Source organism: Balaenoptera acutorostrata, chromosome 12, assembly GCF_949987535.1.
Source record: "Balaenoptera acutorostrata chromosome 12, mBalAcu1.1, whole genome shotgun sequence".
Taxonomy (NCBI): domain Eukaryota; kingdom Metazoa; phylum Chordata; class Mammalia; order Artiodactyla; family Balaenopteridae; genus Balaenoptera; species Balaenoptera acutorostrata.
This window is the reverse complement of record NC_080075.1, coordinates 81,233,005-81,253,236: the sequence shown is the minus strand read 5'-3', so window position 1 is coordinate 81,253,236 and position 20,232 is coordinate 81,233,005. Positions and strand designations below refer to the sequence as shown.

Genomic DNA, 20,232 nt, shown 5'->3' with positions numbered 1-20,232 from the left:
GGGAAAATTTGGAAAATACTTAAGAAGAATGCAGTGCCTGAATCTGTAGTGTTGATGATCAGTATGAGTAACAATATTACTTAAATGTTGGTTTATTAAAACTAATCACATTTGTCATTTTTAAGAACGATTTTCATCATGTCTAACCCAAAGTTATGAGAAGGTAGGATTTAAAAGTCCAAAGAAGCATTTCTTCTTTGTTTCCCAGGACTTCACGACTCAGTTCAGTCACACCTGCCCTGCTGATAAAACCAGGGGTAGAAGAGTCATCTCTATGAAGTATTCAAGTCACTATTCATGAAGAGGCTTGATTCTGTCACTTATAATATCTTCCCCAATTCACAAAAGGATGACTTTAACTACAGATAAATTTAAAGTTTTATTTTTAGAAGTTACACATATTTCAAAAAAGCAATTTCTTTTTATTCCAATTAATATTACCATTAATTAGAATATTAATTGAAAATATTTTCACTTATGATAGTTGAAACCAAAACTTTGTGAGGCCAAAGCAATGAATAATCTTCAACTCAACAAGAGATGCCTGGATACCTGAGCAGTCTACTTCCCATTCTGTATTAAGAAGCACAACATTAAAAAACTATCACAAAAATTCAGACACTGAAATTGTTTAGCGAATAAAAGTTTATGCATTTGGTATATTCTACTTCATTTTTTTTTTATTTGAAAAAGCACATGTATGTTAAAATAGTTTTGATACAAATGAATTATAAATGTACCTTTAAAAAAAATCACTTTGTATTGTTAGTGGAGGATGTTTTAAACATGCGGCACACGTTTTCTCTTTCTGTAAATTCTTAAGATTAGAAAAGCACACTTTCTGGACTTCTCATTTACCAATGGATCTCAACTTAAGACTAAATTAGACTCTCTCCCCTCACCACAAACAAAATCCAGTTTTTCTCAGTAACTACAGAAGTGTCGCTGCTTTTAAAATAACTGTCTTTTTCTTAAAATACTTCCTTTCAATTTCACAAATATTTATTGCTAGCAATATAGGGAATTCTTCTTGTTGGATATCCACGTCTTTTTAAAAAGGTTAGCACTAATCCTAGTATCAAACATAGAGAATGCAAGGAGTTCTACTCATGTTTTCTTTAAAAAAAGGTTCATAAATACCGTTGCTTACAACAGGCTATATTTTACCATTCTAAGAAGCACACTTTTTAACAACTCTAAAATCAGGGTGTGTCTTGTAACTGACATCAGCTCCCTATCAGCAGCTGGGCCTTTGGCTCCCAGCTGCTTCTCTGCTCCAGGGGGGAGCTGTCCTCTGCCCCAATTTCCCCAGCCCTCTCCTCAGCCTGGTCTGCACAGTGCCTCTGGCCTGTGTCCTCGCTCGGCTGAGCCAGAGCTTGAGACGCTTTGGACTGCAAACTGCGGGACTTTAAAGCAAGCAAGCAATCACGCTGCAGGTCAGGGTGCACCAGTGGGTCATAACCCAGTTCCGACACAGGCTGGACACTTAGGGTGGATGATGGTTAAGGGACTCAGAGAAAGACACCGTGTCAGGATTGGCAGTGCTTTAGTAAAGCTCCGAGAACGTGCCTTAATAGAGAGCATCTTAAATGTGATGAAACACAATAATTAAAACTACCATCCAAATCCGCAATTGTATCTCTAGGGTTAAAAATGACCTCTGCAGAGATTGTGACCAAAGTTCCTACAGTTCTGTGTAGGTCCCTCCTCATTAATAAGCACAAAACAGACAATGAATCTACTGTAAACTGGTCCCTGTTCACAGACCGTCTGGGCGCTGCCCCACCCCCTGCAGTGAGAATAATGTAATATTCTGGAAAAGCAAAACTAAATATAACTGGGTGATCAAATGTTTATTTTAATTCTTACAAAATACTATAGAAATGAACCCAAACTAAACAGATATGTACATGTACATATGTACAAAATTTTAAACTTCTGAAAAAGAATCTATAAAAGTAGATGGTTAAAATAACAAACAAAACGATCTAAAACCAGTACTATGAAGTTGATTTTCTCAAAGCAAAGTAATTATAATTTTAAATTGCGGGCTGTGGCCAGTCTTCTAGGCTTATTGTGTCAGATACATGAGTGAGTCCTTCACCGCAGAATGTCTTCAGTTTCATTTTATTTCCCATAGTCCCAGGCGTCTCCCCTTACACATCTTTCAACATGAGGGTGTGGCACAGTCAGCCACAGTAAATCAACCCCGGTCTTCTTCTTCTCCTTGAGACACAGGTCGGAAAGGCAACGTAGTTTGTCCTCTTTCAGGATCAGACATTCGAAGAATTCTAATCAGTTTACTTGCTGGAAGTGAACTAGAGGAAGCAAAATTAATTATTCTAATTTCCAAGAAAATTTTTTCATAAAAAAAGAAAAATTCTAATACTATCTCATGAAAATATATGTCTAAATGGCTGCTAATGGGGGGATATGTCTGATATCTGGAATTCTAGGAGAAATATAATTTGCAATAGGGAAATAAATTTTCATTTTTAAAAATTAACTTCCTGCTAAATGCCATGGGTTTTCAGTTTGGAGGAAAAAGAAAATGAAGGAGATTTATATATCAACTATCTCTCTTATTCTTCTTGTCTAGTCAGGAAGGAGTCACCTGAATATTTCCAGTCATAAACTTGAGTCCCCATACGATCGAGTGACCACTTTAGAGAAAGAATATCAACTTTTAAGTGACACAGAGCCTGACACTATGGAGGTACCTAATAAATGCTGATTGACCGCAGAGCAGCGTTCTCCATTTAGGAAGACTGCTACTTGTAAGTCACCAGGAAAAGAATCAAGACTAGGAAATTCATGAATTGCTTCTTCAGTCTAAGCAGAATTACTAAAATTACTTTATACTAGTTGGGTCATGATAACCACAGAAGAGCAGATTCAAAATAGAAATATTAACAAGTCAATAATCATATGCAATTAAATTGCCTCTGTTAATGGGAGATAACACAAACAAAATTTTAAATATCTAATACAGGAAAACTACATTCGATCTCTGGAACTAGTTTAGGGGTTAATTTTTCTTTTGACTGGTCATTTATGCATTTGCATTTTAAAATTAAGAATATAAAAGATTTCTCACCCCCTTTTATATACGTGATATATATATAATTCATAGAAGAGTTTTAAAAAGTTACCTCATGCTTTGAGGGGTAAGCAGGATAAACTGTCTGAAGCGCTGGGAATCTGCCATCTTGAGTATCATGTCCATCGCAATTCTCCGGTTAACCATATCCTGGAGAACAGAGGCAGAAGTCAGAGTTGCTGCTGGGTCAATCATGTTCCTGTGAAAGCAGCATTCTGCTGGTTGTTACGAACCCCTGGATTTTTACCCAAGGATCATCCATTATCTTATCTATGATGCCGAGCAATTCATACATACTGTGAAAGATAGTATCTAAAATTATTAGGGGAAAATAACTGAATAACGTGTATCTTCCAGGAATTTCTATAGTCAAAGTATATAGTCCCTTGCCTCAAATATACTTAACAATTAAAATAATCGGAAAATAGTCAAAAGATACAACTAGATGTTGCAGAGTGAATCTAATTTCTACAGTAATATTTAATTACTCAGGAGAACAGTATCAAAGGTGACCAGATTCAAACTTACTAAGTCTCTCAAGTTTTCCCTCAGTGATTAAGGTGTTCTAAAAACTCTGTCCCCATCACCTTCTACAATTTGTACAATGTAAATCAATTTGAATTTACAGACTAATTTCTCAGTTGAATCTTTAAAATAAGTTAAACAGCACATCCGTGTATAGGGAAAAAATGCTTGGTTATAACAGGTTTTGACTACAGGAATTAAACTGTGTGCTTACATTTTCTGAGTTAAATAACAGAAAAAACAAAAATCAAAGTACCTCTCTCCTCCCTTGAAGGCTCCTGAAATTTGAAAACACAGACAAATGAAACCGCATGTGGCCGTACCGTACGGCGTGGCGGTTTAGAACCTGGGCTCTGGAGACAGACAGGGGCCCTGCGTCCCAGCTACACTGCTCAGTGGCTCTTACTCTATAAATTCTTCCATCAGGCATATCCCTAAAGTAATCTAACTTAACGTTAACAGAAGTGACCAGAGCTTGCCCAAACTGAAAACTGTCCTTTCAAAACAATGCCTTGGGGAAGCCCATCATTTAATAAAAAAGCTGCCAATGCACCAAGAAATATTTATTCATTTCCACTGGATTGGTTCTCAGAACTTGGGTACATTTTTCTGAATAATTTCAATGAGGCAAAATGTCATTCTGACTAAGAATCTGTAAGTTTCTGAAAGAGAAACAAATTGTTCAGAATTATATCTGACTTATAAGATGGGTGATAAGTCTACATAATAGCATTTTGGACAAAAATATTATATGGAAAGAGCAATCATCTATGATTTGTGAATCAGCTGTGAAGCCAAATCTCAGAGGAATTTCTAACTAATCTTCAGCAGTGACAGCATAGGAAAAAAAAAACCACTGAAGGATTATGTAGCACTTACAAATATGAATTCTGATTCGTAAATAAGCATTTTCTAAATCCTAATTATGGGCTAGGCATTAGGAGTTAGAAATATGATTAAGACAGAGTTGACAACTTCAAAATTGAAAATTTGGTGGGTGATTCAGACATGAAAATAGGGGATTGCAATAGAATGAAAAATATATAAATATAATATATATAATAATAAAATGTGTATAATATATAGTATTAGATACTATAAAATATAAAAATAATATAATTGCATGAGTTGATGTCAGGTGGTGCTGAGGAAGCTCTGAGAAGTCCCTAATCCTGCCTGGCAGGGTGGTGGTCATGGAGGCTACATAAAGGGGACAGCTGAACCGAGTGCTGAAAGATGAGTCGGAGTGTGACATACAACGAAGAAGAGCACAACGGGCAGAGGCGCAGTGTCTGGAAAATCACAAACAGCTTAGTCCAGCTGAAAAAGTCAGGGGATACTACATCATGAAGGGTTTCAAAGTCACTCTTCAGAATTAAACCAAAGATTTTCAAGCAAGTGAGTGACCACAATTAGATTTATTTTAGAAATATAAACCTGGCAAGACAGTGAAGGAGGAACTGAGAAGGGGCAGGACTGAAGTCTGAGAGTCTGGACAGGAAACGATGACAACAAGCAAGGGGTGAGGACACGAGAGGCAACAGGAGGGGCAGAGGGCGGGGCCAGGGAGATACTTTAGAGAGGACGAGACAGAGGTCAGACTTAATGTGTAACAAGGAAAGAAGAATCACAGATAAATCACTGGTTTTGCAGTTAGGTGTTGGGTTGGAAATGGCAATTTGCAACTAATCAAGGAAAAGAATTCAGGAAAAGAAAGGCCTGGAGTAGAAAAATTCAGACTCAGACATGCTGAGTTTGAGATGTGGGTTGTTCACTAGATGAGGTCTCACAGGTAGTCGAGCACACGGGTCCAGAGAACAAGAGAGATGTCAGAATGAGATGCTTAGCTTTGGGAGGGATCCAAACGTAGACAGCAGGCTGTGGGACTGTGTGTGTCTGTGTGTGTGTGGGCCGGGGGTAGGTAGAACGTGATATCCAGGAAAATTAACACCACTATGAAAAACAAAGAAGACCTCAAACACTGAAGGGCACCCGAGTTAGGGGAGGCAGACTGGCACACTGAGAACAAAGAGGAGGTAAGAAGACACAGTTTAAGAGATGGAAGGTCAGTCTGTGGTGTCATATATATACTTCACCGAATTAAAGTTCTTATGATTTTTGCTAAACAAGTTTTGCTGGAGTATTGTAGTCGAGACCCAGGTTACAGTGGATTTAGTAAAGAAGGAGGCAAGAAGCAGTAAAGAGGATGATTAACAGCTGATTTGGGAGGCCCTACTATGTGCCTGCACCACAGTGAGCACATTACAGACAGGACCTCACTGGAGCCTCGCTCTAACCCTACGAGGTAGGAAAGGTTAATAATCTTATTTTATAGCTGAAGAAACTGAGGCCCAAAGAGGATAGATATCTTGTCCAAAGTCAGCTGGGTGACTGGTGACAGAGGTGGGTCTCAATCTTCAGTTTTTTAACTTCGAAGTCCAGTGTTCTTGCTCCCTCATGTTACACACACTGCTGTTTTGAAAAGCGTGGCTGTGCAGGAAGGGAGAGAACAGTGGCGAGAGTCAGTGAAAGCAAGCGTGGGGAACTGCTTATAATTACGTGTAAAAACGGAAGACGGAGGCGAACTGGGGAAAAGGCTGCAAATCCAGGACAGGGTCCCTGCCAGTGTGGTATGTTAGCAAGGGACAGAACTGGAATTCTTTGGTTCTTCTCTATCACTTATCACAGACTAAACTGTCAGAGCAGGATCTTTTCTGTTATGGGTGAAACTAAAGAATGAATTGCTTCCTTTCAAAATATACATTTCAAACAAACAAAAAATTAGAGAATTTAAAAGTCAACACTACCATGTAGACATCAAACTCATCCAGGCATCTGAAAGGAGATTCAGCAATGGACCACAGAGAAAGAATGAAGCAAACTGTAGAAAAAGAACGTTCACCGCCAGATAAGGCTCTCATGTCATTGAAAGCGGCTTTGTTTCCCTCTCCAGGCTGAACCTTGAATGAGTTGACAAAAAACAAAGTATAGGAAAAAAACAGATTAATTTCTTTACAAAAAAGATTGGCTACCATTAGAAAGGATGAATTTATAGTAAAAAAAAATCACTTAGTGACTTGGAAATGACATCTATTCAAAATATTTTAGAGTAAAACAGTGAGCTGTGTAATGGTGGTTTCTGTTTTATTGTGAGAGAATCAAACTGAAAACATTTTCTCACCGTAACCAGATCTAACATACCAAAGTCCAAAGGCTTAATAATAAAAGTACCAACGTTAGTCCAATTTCATTTTTTGCGTGTAGATATCCAGTTTTCCCAACACGATTTATCAGAGACTATCCTTTCCCCATTGTATATTCTTGGCTCCTTTGTCAAATATTAGTTGGCCATATATGCCTGGGTTTATTTCTGGGCTCTCTATTCTGTCCCACTGTAGACCAATTGTGTCTATTTTTATGCCAATAGCATACTGTTTTGATTGCTATAGCTTTGCGGCATAGCTTCAAACCAGGAAATGTGATGCCTCCAGCTTGTTTTTTCTCAAGATTGCTTTAGCTATTAGGGGTCTTTTGTGGTCCCATACAGATTTTAGGATCGTTTTTTCTTTCTGTGAACAATGCCTTTGGAATCTCAATAGGGATTGCACTGAATCTATAGATAGCTTTGGATAGTATGGACATTTTAACAATATTAATTCTTCTGATTCATGTACAAGGGTTATCTTTCCATTTATTTGTGTCTTCTTCAATTTCTTTCATCAATGTCTTAATAGTTTTCAGTGTATAGATCTTTCACTTCCTTGGTTAAATTTCCTAAGTATTTTATTGTTTTTGATGCTATTGTAAATGGGATCGTTTTCTTTATTTCTTTTTCTCAAACATTTTAAGTGCAAAGTTAATCTTTTGTTACTTGAATTCTAGTGACATCTAGTGGTTAAACTGCTTTCAAAGTAATTACCAAATGTCAAAAGGACACAGGATCAACTTAAAGAGGCTCACACTGGCCAAAGAATAACAGCAGCAATCAATTGAAATACATAACTCTTTTAAAAGTTTCTCTTAGTAAGTGTTCATGGGAACAATATAAAAGTAATTAGTGAGATAATATTTTCATATAATTTCCTAAGAAGACAGTATAAGTAACATTTGAAGGAACTCGATTTTATTTTAAGAGAACTCCAGATATACATATATGCACTCAAGGTGAAAAAACAGAGCACCAACCAGTTTTATCATATGTGTTTTAACAGATATACAGCTTCACGTATTTTCCAAAACACTATTTGAAAAATTATTTGGTTCTCAAGTGAGCATTCACTTATATTTTAATCTTCTAAGGGTTATAAAAAATTCTGAATTTAAACATACACTGAAATTTTATATTTATCATCTGAAGTCTGAATTCTCTATGAAAATCCAAACACAAAAGCAACATTAACATAAGCAGTAAAAAGCCAAACAAAACCAACCAAACACACACACACACACCCCCCCCCAAAAGAAAAGTAAGAACTAAGTAACAGGATGCAGTCTTTTGCTCCCAAACTGCATCTTGTATCATTCTAATGAATGAAGCCCCAGATAAATTACGGAGATCTAAATTTTATCCCTGGCCTATTAGTAAACCTATCATGGGACTTCTGCCTCAGTTTTCTTATTTGTAAAATGAAGACTAGAAAACTTGAAGATTCTTAAAGCAATAATATTCTGTTGAATAACAGGGATGATAGTGTCAGAAAATCTAGTTTCAGTTGTCTTGAACAGTTATGGCTCTGGGGATAAATTATCCAAACACCTAATATTTTCTTCTTTTTTTTCACTTTTACTAGAGTATAATTTATATACAGTAAAGAACACAAAGCTTAAGTGTTTAGCTCAAATAATTCTGACATATACGTACACATATACACACACACCCGGGTAACCACTACTCAGATCAAGACAGGACATTTCTAGCATCTCAGCAGATTCCCTGTGCCCTCTCCTGTCAACTACCAACCCCTAAAAGGTAATCACTATTTTGACTTTAATTACTGTAGATAAATTTTACTGGTTTTTGAAGAGTTCTGAAAAGTGGAATTGCTTTAATAGACCCTGCAAGACAGGTTTCTAAATTAGTTCTAGCAAATTATACTCCCACTAGCAAGGTGTAAGCGTTCTAAGTCCACAACCTCACCCACACAAGGTATTATCAGTCTTGTTCATTTTAGTCACAATAATAGGAGTGGGATAGTAACTTACTATGGTATAAACTTGTATTTCTCTGATGACTAGCGATACTGAGCACTTTTTCATGTGCTTATTCACCACTTGGCGAATTAATGACTTTTAACCATTTTTAAATGTATTGTCATTCTTTTTCTCAATTATTATTATTCTTAAAAATTTTTAGATGAGTTCTTAGTTGCGTATCTGTATGGCAAATTATTACTTATTCTAAGTAATAAAATGGAAGTATAAAATTTATGGCAACTAAGATTAGTAAGCAAATATTTGAAAAGTTTGCCCCAATTATTTAGAGTGAGTAGTTGCTTTTGACTTCCTGACTACACTATTTTTAATGCTATATCCCACACTCCTTTAATGCATGTGACTACGATAGAATCCAGACACAGACTCCACAATTTGAAAGTGGTGGCTTCGTTTATACAGAAGAGGCTAGATCTAGGGATACCTTCCAAAATAAGTAGCACAAAGACAATTACATGGGGTCGAACATTCTTTGAGAAATTCTTTTCTGGCTTCCTATAGTGGGGCCAGAGAATACAGACTTTCTATAATGTCCCACGTAATTTAAAATGCTACATGACCCAGCAATCCCACTACTGGGCATACACCCTGAGAAAACCATAATTCAAAAAGAGTCATGTACCAAAATGTTCATTGCAGCTCTATTTACAATAGCCAGGACATGGAAGCAACCTAAGTGTCCATCAGCAGATGAATGGATAAAGAAGATGTGGCACATATATACAATGGAATATTACTCAGCCATAAAAAGAAACGAAATGGAATTATTTGTAGTGAGGTGGATGGAGTTAGAGTCTGTCATACAGAGTGAAGTAAGTCAGAAAGAGAAAAACAAATACAGTATGCTAACACATATATATGGAATCTAAGGAAAAAAAAAAAAAGGTCATGAAGAACCTAGTGGCAAGATGGGAATAAAGACACAGACCTACTAGAGAATGGACTTGAGGATATGGGGAGGCGGAAGGGTAAGATGTGACAAAGTGAGAGAGTGGCATGGACATATATACACTACCAAACGTAAAATAGATAGCTAGTGGGAAGCAACCGCATAGCACAGGGAGATCAGCTCTGTGCTTTGTGACCACCTAGAGGGGTGGGAGAGGGAGGGTGGGAGGGAGGGAGATGCAAGAGGGAAGAGATATGGGAACATATCTATATGTATATGTATAACTGATTCACTTTGTTATAAAGCAGAAACTAACACACCATTGTAAAGCAATTATACTCCAATAAAGATGTTAAAAAAATGCTATATGAATTTTAAAAAGGAACCAGTGGAGTCAAAAGAGAAGGTAAATATTTGTCACTGAAAATAAAATTCCTAATTATCACCATAAGAAAATAATGTGGCTGTCTGGGGGAAAAAAAAAAAAAGCTGGAGTAATGGCTTTAGTCAGTAAAATCAATTTAATTTTCAACACTTTGGCAAAGACTATCTTTAACTTCAAAATAAGTTATTTTTGTTTTCCAATGACAACAGATCAAAATATCATCAAAAGAAACGAAGCAGCTAATTCTCCTAATGACTAACATGCAAAGAGTTAAGATACTTACGGATATAGTAAGAGTTTCATTCTTGTGGTCAAAATTCATTTTTCCACAATAGGCCCGCTGGGATAATAAGTTGTCAAAGTACAATTTGCATCGTAAAGTCAAACACCTTGAAAAAAGAAATTGGGCACATTAAAAAGATTACAGAGATACAGAACTGTATATTCAGCATGATCTTTACACCAGCATGTAAGGCCAGATGAAAATATGCCAAGATGTTAACACTGGTGCCCATTTAATAGGTAAAATTTTAGATGATTTTTGCCTGTGTCTTTATATTTCGTTCATGTCTCCACATTTTTACCACTTCATTTCCTTTTATAATAAACAAACATCTATAAAATGAATAAAGATGTCATCCCACATATAATGAAACCTATTATATTACAGCCAGTCCATATGAATGTATCAATCATTCAACTAATTTATACATCACCCTAATACAGAAGACATGAATCTTGTCCTTGAGAGGATTAAACTCTAGTAGTGTTAAGATAATGGTAAACTGCCTATTCATTTGCCTGTCTCCTCCTAACTTTAGAGTAGCAAAAAGGGCAAAGGCAATCTCTTAATCATGTTGTATCTGTAATACCTTACGCACTGTCTAGCACAACATGAACTTCACTTGTTTGTCATATGGCATTCTGCTGTAAGGAAGAGCTTTCCCTTCTTCCTCATTTATTTACTTACCACCTTTCTATTTATAAGGATGCAGTCACAGATTCTTATTTTATTCATTGGGTTATCATCCATTACTGTTCTTATTTATTTTGGTCTTCAAATTGTCCCAGATTTTGCCAATGGAGCCCTTTCAAGCTGCCTATGTCCTTTTATCATGACTCCACATTTTTGGGGGCACTTCCTTACTTTCTGGCATAGCAAGAGGCTCATCTATACCTTCTCTGCTCTGCTGCGGTATCATCAGCCATTTCTCAAAGGAGCCTTGATTCCTTTTGTTGGGGAATGGTATTTAGAAAATAAGATCTAAGTGACAGGTGACTGGCTATTTTTCTTAACATCTTTGCTCCTTAATGAGTCTAAGGCTCCTTTCTTCAGAATAACTATCGTTTTATTCTTTTCCCTCCAATTCCCTTCCTAAACTGTATTAAATCTCCACATTAGAAAATATTGATAGTCTGAGTTTTCTTTTGCTGCCACAACTATTGCTAGCTGGTTTTCAGAATTTTCCGTTAACTTTTCTTTCTTTCAATACTGATATGTATTCTTCAATTGCTTCCACTCATGGGATGACTAAAAGAGACTGTCCTCATAAAATGGCAAGGTTCTCCAGTGTAAAGAGATAAACAATTTTAAAAATTTGACCATTTTTATTGTCCTCCCAAGATTGGATAAACAAAATAAAACATGTCAGTGGTGAAGAAACATATCAAGATAATAAACTAAATAAGACCAATACCTTTACAGAAAATATTCTAAAATTTTCTGAATAACAATATGAAAACGAACCCTGCTCCTTCTGGAAAAGACACAGTAATAGGCATTAGATTTACTCTTCTGCATGAAACAACTAGAAAACTGGACAAAATCTATGAAACAAGAGTCTTTGGACTCTGGACATCAGACATCGCATTCAGTTCCAGTCAAAACAATCTCTGAAAGATGGGAAACAAACAAATTAAGCCCTGTGAATGCCCCAAATTACTTTTATGTTGAGAGTAAAGGGGAGTGGAAACCCAAGCAGAGTCCAGAAGTCTTCCTGTTTAGGAGTCTGGGGTGGCCAAGGCACCTCCGGTTCACGAAGCAGAGTGTGGGAAAGAGGGCAGCACAGAGCGAGCTCTAGAGGACCACAGAGGCGGGTGGGAGAGCCTCAGGCTGAGTGCCCTCCTCATCAGTGTCAGTGTGAGGATACTGCCCGAGGCTGGTGAGAGAAACACCCAACAGAAGCAGAAACAACCCCCGAGGTCACCCAGAGCCAGGAATAGTTCATATTCCCAAAGGCACGAGTGGAATAACCTCACAACATATCAGTAGAGGACCCAGAAGAACACAGCTTCACAGGTAGGAAAAAAATCAGTCCTCCACCAAAGCCTGCTCTGGTCCCACCTAACAAAACTGCAAGGCAGCCTCAGAAGGATAAAATTAAAAACTCTTCAAGTCAAGTCCTAATAACATGCATATAAAACTGAAATACACATTTCAAAAACTAAGCTATAGTTTAGTTAAGGAATATGGTCAAACACGTAAAGCCTGTTTCTCATTACGGCTTTATTTGAATTTCCCCATACATACTAGAGCTAAATTAAAAAAAATTTCTACAGTCTTAAGATTATAGTTTTTGGTATAAGTACAGTTAAAACGCATGTTACTGAGGGAATGCCATGGGGAAAACAGACGTTAGGTGGAAAGACTAGGGCTGCCTTGGATCCAAGTATATCAAAGGGCAACCCTACCCTATAAACTGTCCTTTATTTCTGTGGTTTGTGATTTTAGCTGAGGTTAACTTATCTCTGTCCATCGGCACATTCCTGGGTATATTAATGACATCCAGTTTTGCTGATCCTGTACTCATTCATTCAACCAATACATATCAAGTTTCTACTACATTTCAGGCACAGTAGTAGGTACTGGGGATACAGCAGCAAACAAAACATAGACTCTGCATCCATGGAGCTACACCATCCTAGTAGATCATGGTAATCAACTGAGAAACTGCCTTAACATGTCCCATCAAAACTCGTATGCCTTAAGAACATGCAATGTCCAAGAGTGAAATAGTCTGTTAACAGAACCAGTGAGCTTCCAAATGACCCATTTAAGCATACACTGAACAGCCATCTATAAGTTATCCAGTAAAGCATATCTAATGCAGTTTAAGTTTAAAAAGCTCACTATAAAAGTCCCTTCAAATCCAGGATCCCAAGCACTACCACCATTTCTTTTCTGATTAAATCATGGAAGTTCTTTTAATTTAATTTTATTATTTATAAGGGAGAATGTGAAAACAAAGAAAAAACAAAAATGTACAATATGTGGTAATATTTTTTAATGCACTTACCTTCTAAATTGTTGATATGTTTTATATCTATGGGTCATTATTTCTTCCAGTAATTTAATAAACCTTTTTAAAGTCCTTACTTTGTTATCCAGATCAAGATAGGTTTCTCTTGCTTCTTGATATTGCCTATTTTATGAAAAAAATGTTAAGTAAATAAATGCCATTCAATGAAACATAAAGTAAAATCTCAAATATATTTAATAGGAAGAACAGGGAGTACAGGGAGTGCTGAGAGGGCCCAGCAGTAGCAGGTTTCATAAATCTCCAGACAAATACACTGCCAGAATGCGAGCATGCAGCCCTGACTGGGGAGAGCTGTTAGCAGGGCTGGGCAGAAACAAAGGGCAAGCCCTAGAGAAGGCAGAGAAAGTAAGTGAAGAAAGTGCCCAAGTGGGGCCCAGAGTGGCTGATCGTAAGAGAATACCAGCAAATACAGATCTTCTAGCAAGGAAGGGATCACACCAGAAGGCAAGAAATGTTCCCCTTAGTGACAGATGCCAGTGCAGGAACAGAAGAACACAGGTTGGGCATTAGGACCCCCCCAGCCCCAGCCTGAACAAGACAAGGTCAAAGAGGCCGGGAAGACATGGCTTCTCAGGGTGCTACCGTGGAGGCAACAGCTCATTGCTGTAGTGAGGGAGAGAAAGATCCTGACAAAGGATGAAGGGCGAACCCTGGCCAAGGCTCTCAGTGATCCGTCCCCCATCCTCCTTCAAATGTCCAGTCCCAGAAAATCCAACCAATTAAAAAACGAATAACAAAAAAAGCACAAACAAAGCACACATACAAAGATATTTATGGGGGGAAAAAGAGCGCTGGGAAAGAGCAGCAAAACTCTCTCTACAGACAAAGAAAACTTATTACAACAATGTCATCACAAAGCAGACTAAAACTGTAATTGAACACGATAAATTAAAACAAAAGAAAACAAAACAAGACACAAGTGCTACCAGGAAGGAATACCTCAAAGCAGAAATGAAAGAACTGCAGGAAAAGATAAATTAAAGAATTCAAAGCTAACAGATAGGTAAACAACAACAGGTTACAAACAGACAAGAGGAGGAGAAGCATGAACTTGCAGAACCCAAGGTGGGGCAAGGGAGTGTAGACAAAAAGCAAAAAAGCAAAGACATGAGACAAAATGAGATGACGCATAGGAACAAACAGACAACACAGAAAACATCAACAGACAAAGAGATGAGAAATGAGAAAAACAAACAAAACAGGAAAAAACCCCAGATAAAATGGTTAGACAAAATAACTAGAGAAGAAAAAGTACATGCAACATATGTATAACTGAAGACCTCTAAAAAGAACACTAGACAACAGAACAGAAAATACTTAAAAGTAAAATACCAGAAAACTTTTAAGAAGTAAGACTTAAATCTATATATTTTTAAAAAAAAGCACTGTGTATACCAAGGAAAGGATCACAGAATTCGACATTCTGGATAAGTTACAGAACGTTAACAGATGAGCATCATGATACACAGATACTCAGGAGAACGAGGCTTTTATACCAGGCTAAACTCTTATCTTTCAAACTCAAAAGCTAGACACAAATAGTTTTGAACTTGCAAAAATACAAAAAATATTACTCCTATGGCCATTCTTAAGAAAACAATTAGAGGACCAATAACTTTTCAAATGGCTAAACAGCCGTTTGGAAAAAGATAAAATACATTCCTCACATCAAAAATATTCACAGAAAAAGAAATACAAATAAACGGTCCTTAAGACATGAAAAGATGTTAACCACATTTAATAGAAGTGAAATGCAAATTAAAATTACACTGAGGTGTATATATATATTTTTAGGAAATACATCTATCAGCAAAAAGAATCTAAGATAATCACACATTGTTTAGGCTGTGGGGAAACAGGCACTCATTGCTGATAGGAGTGAAAAAAAAGGGACAATCCCTAGAAAGGGGACTCTGCCAAAATGGAGTTTATCCTATTAAAAAAACAAAAACCAAAAACCCGAATTTATACAAAATAATGCATGTATAAAATTATTTGTTGTGTACCACCATTTATAATAGCAAAAAATCAAGTTAAAACTCAACTATCCATCAGTAGGAGATGATTAAATACTGTGAAACATAAAAACACAATGAGAAAATGCCTATGTACTGATATGGAAAGATCTACAAAATATATCATTAAATCAAAGAAAGCAACCTAAAACAGCTTAGTGTACTACTTTTTGTATCTGCAAGGATGAAAACACATACTCATATCATCTTGCCTTTGCATACAGAAACATGAAAGCATATTTAATAAATTAATTTAATAAAATAAAATAAAAGTGAAAAAATTCATTGTCTGCCCTTTCACATTATATTTTTAAAACATGTAAGGTATTACCTATTTTAAAGAAAAACTTGTTACTACTTTTGTTTCTTCCCCTTTTTCCCCAAAGTTTGTGAAAACAGAATTGAGATCACTCCTGTTCCCTGCCTTTTTTAATATGAAAAATTCTTCATAAAGTTTAATAGCTATAATTTTCTACTGTAATTCAATCATTATCATCCAGTTATACAAAATTTCTAATTTTTTAGTGTTACACAAACTACTATGTATAAAATAAATAAGTTACAGGAATATATTGTACAGCACAGGGAATATAGCCAATATTTTATAATAACTATAAAGGGACTACAATCTATAAAAATTCTGAATCACCATGTTGTACACCTGAAATATAATATTGTAAATCAACCATATCTCAACAAAAAAAAATACTAATGCTGCAATAAACATCCAAGTATAAATTGTTTTTTTCATTTTGGATTATAACAACAAAATTACTTGGCCAAATTGAAATTTTTAAAGGCGTTTAACATAAACTACCTTAAAACTTTTCAGAAAGACTAATAACAATAACATCTAATATATTATGTATCCTATACATTGTTTATTATGGGTTATCTCATTTAATCTTCATAACAACTCTATAAGGTAAGTACTATAATTATACCAATTTTATAGATGAGAAATTTGAGGTTCAGAGCGATTAGATAACTTTCCAAAGTCAGTTTAGTAGGTAACAGAATTGCAATTCAAACTGAGGTACTCTTGCTTCAGAACCCGCTCTCTAACTAAACTAGAGCTTCCATTTTCACAAGTAATATACAAATATCCATTTCACTGAAATCTCACTGACATGAAATATGCGTTCTTTTCATCTTGATATATATGAAAATGGCTTCTAATTGTTTTGCTTTGCATTTCTTTGATTACTTCTGAAGATGAATATCCTCATGTCTATATGAATCTTACAGGTATAAAAATGGCAACTATGTTAAAATGTCATTCTGTAATGAGTTCTGTAATAATTCCGAAGGAAAAAAGTTTATTAATAATACATGTATGAAAGGCTAGTTTAGCTATAACTATATGCCATAGCAACACTTTACCCAAATTTAAGATTCATATATAAATGTTATTTTTTGTCTCACTATTATATATCTATGGATAACATCATAAAGTAGAAAAGCGAGCAATCACTTACCTCATTATTTCCTCTCGATCTCCATGACTAGCATGTTCTGCCTGTATCTTTTGTCTTAATCTATTAATTTCTTTGTCTAGAATTGATGCAGATTTTTTTACTTCTATCCGCTCTGGGCAGATTTGTCTTGCTTGTGACATTTTCTCCTAAGATAACAGATGTTTAACTTTAAAACTCTTCTTTGATATAACAATTCACTGTACTACTTGTGCCAAAATATGCAAAATAGAATTCTGAACTTATGTTTAAGAAATGTATTTTAATTATGTTTAATATCATTATTGTTCTAAGCTTTATATTGAGAATATGGTCCAGAGTTGTCATAATCTTCAAGAGAAAACTGCATTGGTGTACACAACTTTAATAATTTGTAAGAGCTCCATAACTTCCTAGTGAAACAAATTTCAAGTAGCAGTTATGAAAGGTTTGGCACCCAGGGTGCTGAGGTCAGACACAGCATTTTGTGTGTTTTAGGATGGATTCTGAACATCAAGTAGTACTGAAAACACAAAGACCCTCGTGTTTGTAAAATATTAAACATAGTATTTATATTCACGACATTTGTAGTACAGTAAGTTTTAAACAAGCAGGGAAATGAATTACAGAGTTTAAATCATTTTCCTAAGCCATGTAAAAGCAAAGCTGGAATTCATCTCTTTTAGGTTAAACCACGGTTGCCCTCAACTTACTCTCCTTTAAAAACAGGGCTGCTGCTTTCAGTTGTCAACGAAGGTTATCTAGTAAGTGGGAGCTGAACTGCAACCCAGCTTACACCCAAGTTACTCAGAGGCAGGGGAGCATTTTTCTGACATAAAGCTGTATGCATTTGCCAAGCTGGGCATTTAAGGAACTATTTCAGCGGAGGGAGTGCCATTTTCCAAATCACTCAGTGACACTACATGGGGATGCTGCAGTGCTGCCTAAAGTCCTCTTCATGTTGGTCTAAGAAGTCCCCACACTCTGAGAGTCCCTCAGTCTTTTCCTCTGTTGATTCACTGAAACAGGTGTTACTTCATACAAAACAGATAGTCATCAGACAACATGTCTACGTCTGGAAAAAATGACATTAGGAAAACACACTTTAATAATCATGACTAAGGGTATAAACAAAACATTAAAAAAAATGATGGATAACCTCTAGTTCTTTTTCTTTCATATCTAATTCTCGTTTCTTTTTATTTAAAGTAACCAAGTGTTCTTTTTGCTTGTCTTCATAATGCCGTTTCCCTCGTTTTTGGTTATCCACTTCGGAATCAGCAAGGTCCAATTCATCCTGTTTAAATAAAACCAAAATAATCTATAAAGATTGCTTTAAAAAATTATCAGCATAGGCATAAACTAATTGACAACTCAATAAAGTGGACAGGATTATGCTGCTTTAAGAGGCAAGTGTTATTAAGTTCATATCCATACATTTCTGAAGAGAAATGAGGAGTTTCCCAAATTGAAAAGTCACATTATCATATTAAAGTTCTTGTCTGAAGTCTCCATACCTTATGGTGTTCTCAACTTTATTTTGGTAAACAAGGCAGTTTCCTGGGAAGCTACGTTAGCCTGAAAAGACTTAAAACAATGCAAGTGTTGTATATTACAGAGGTACCTGACAGAGGAAACCTGGTTTTAAAAAAAGGTGAATTGGGGTGGAGGAGGAAAAGATGTGAAGAAATTTAACACTGACTTATTTGGTCATCATTTCTGGAGGTGTAACCTCATAATTTTGAGAACAAAATATAATTGTAAAGAAGCTATCCCAAGATCACTTTAAAGGGAAACAGTAGTAAACTATAAGGTAAAGATGCATATTGTAACGCACAGCAACCACTGGGAAAAAAACAAAAACACAAAAATTGTAGCTAAACAAACTAGTAGAGGACATTTTAAAAAGGACCACTAAAAATTACTTGGCTAATCCCAAAAGAAAGAAATAAAGAGAAGAAACACAAACAAGAACAAATAACAGCTAACCATTACTTTTAAGATGAAATAACAAGTGCTTTCTTTTTAAGATTAAGTACAAGACAAGGACGTGCAGTCCCATTGCTTCTATTTAACATTTATTGGAGGTCCTGGATGGTTCAATTAAAATAAGAAAAGGAAATAAAAAGTATACAGATTGGACAGGAAGAATCAAATTGTATTTAAAAGAGAGATGACTGTGAATAAAGAAATTCCAAAGAAAAAGTTTTGAAATTAATAAGTGAGTTTAGAAAGGTCACTGGATACTAGGCCAATACAAAAATCAGTAATATTTCTACATAGAAGGAATAATTGAAAAATGAATTAAAAATCTACAACATTTACTATAGTACTAGGTACTTAACCAAGAGAAATGAAACCCTATCATACAAAAACCTACACTTAAAGGTTTAGAGCAGCTTTATTCATAACCACCAAAACTGAAACCATCCAAATGTCCTTTAACAGGTGCATGAAAAAGCAAGCTGTGGTACTTCCATACAGTGGAATTATTACTCAGTAATAAAAAGGAATAAGCTATTGATCAGATAATGATAACATGAATAACTCTCAAATACACCATGCTAAATGAAAGAAGCCAGGCTCAAAAGGTTACATATTATGATTCCACTTAACGTGATATTATGTACAAGGCAAAACCATAGTGATAAAGAGCAGATCAGTGACTGCCAGAGATTAAGGGCGGGGGAGGTTTGGCCAAGAAGGAGCCGTGTAAGGGAATCTGGGAGGGGGGAGGGGGGAGGGATGATAGAACTGTTCTGTATCTTGATTGTGGTGTTGGGTACACAACTTTATGCATTTGTCAAAACTCCTAAGTGTACACAAAAAAGAGTAAATTTTACCCTATTTAAATTATAAGATGATTTATTAAAAGTGCTATATTTAAAATAATGTAGATGAAAGAGAAGATCAAGAGCTCTGGAAAAATCCATCACTCAACTCTTCTAATTACTCAAAATACAGCTCTAATCACGATAAAGATGACAATGCAGAAGACACATGAGAAAGGTTAAAAAAATTAATTCATGAAATGCAAATGGAAACAAAGCAGTGTTTCTAAATGTTAAACATATCACTTTGTACCTGTGATTTTGTGTTCATGTACAATTAAATTAGTAGACCGAATGTCAAGTACAGATTTTGATTATTTTGCCTAATAGTTTCATATATGAATGGCAACTAAAATATATTTTCCTTTGTTACTGGATTTTTCCCTTGTTATGGGAATCTGCCTTCTATTTGAGTACATGCAGTAAACAAATTTCTTTAAAGGAGGCATAGCCTGGTGAAAAGATTTTATTTAGAAGATGATATATATATATATATATATAT

At 35.7% G+C, this 20,232-nt stretch overlaps 1 protein-coding gene across 3 annotated transcripts in view; it reads right to left on the bottom strand.

Annotated features, from left to right (window-relative positions):
• Positions 1-360: 360 nt before the first annotated feature.
• SMC6 (structural maintenance of chromosomes 6) overlaps positions 361-20,232 on the bottom strand; it is a 78,773-nt gene continuing 58,901 nt past the window's right edge. For 2 of the 3 annotated variants that reach the window (XM_007183491.2, XM_007183492.3), the window contains 7 exons: positions 18,059-18,196; positions 16,924-17,069; positions 13,407-13,532; positions 10,394-10,499; positions 6,433-6,585; positions 3,153-3,250; positions 361-2,318 (listed from right to left, as the gene is read on the bottom strand). In XM_007183491.2, the coding sequence (XP_007183553.1) occupies positions 2,204-2,318; positions 3,153-3,250; positions 6,433-6,585; positions 10,394-10,499; positions 13,407-13,532; positions 16,924-17,069; positions 18,059-18,196 (882 nt within the window). In that variant the 3' untranslated portion in view covers positions 361-2,203. The remainder of the gene's footprint in view (positions 2,319-3,152; positions 3,251-6,432; positions 6,586-10,393; positions 10,500-13,406; positions 13,533-16,923; positions 17,070-18,058; positions 18,197-20,232) is intronic. The other variant, XM_057557887.1, reaches the window with a different exon arrangement.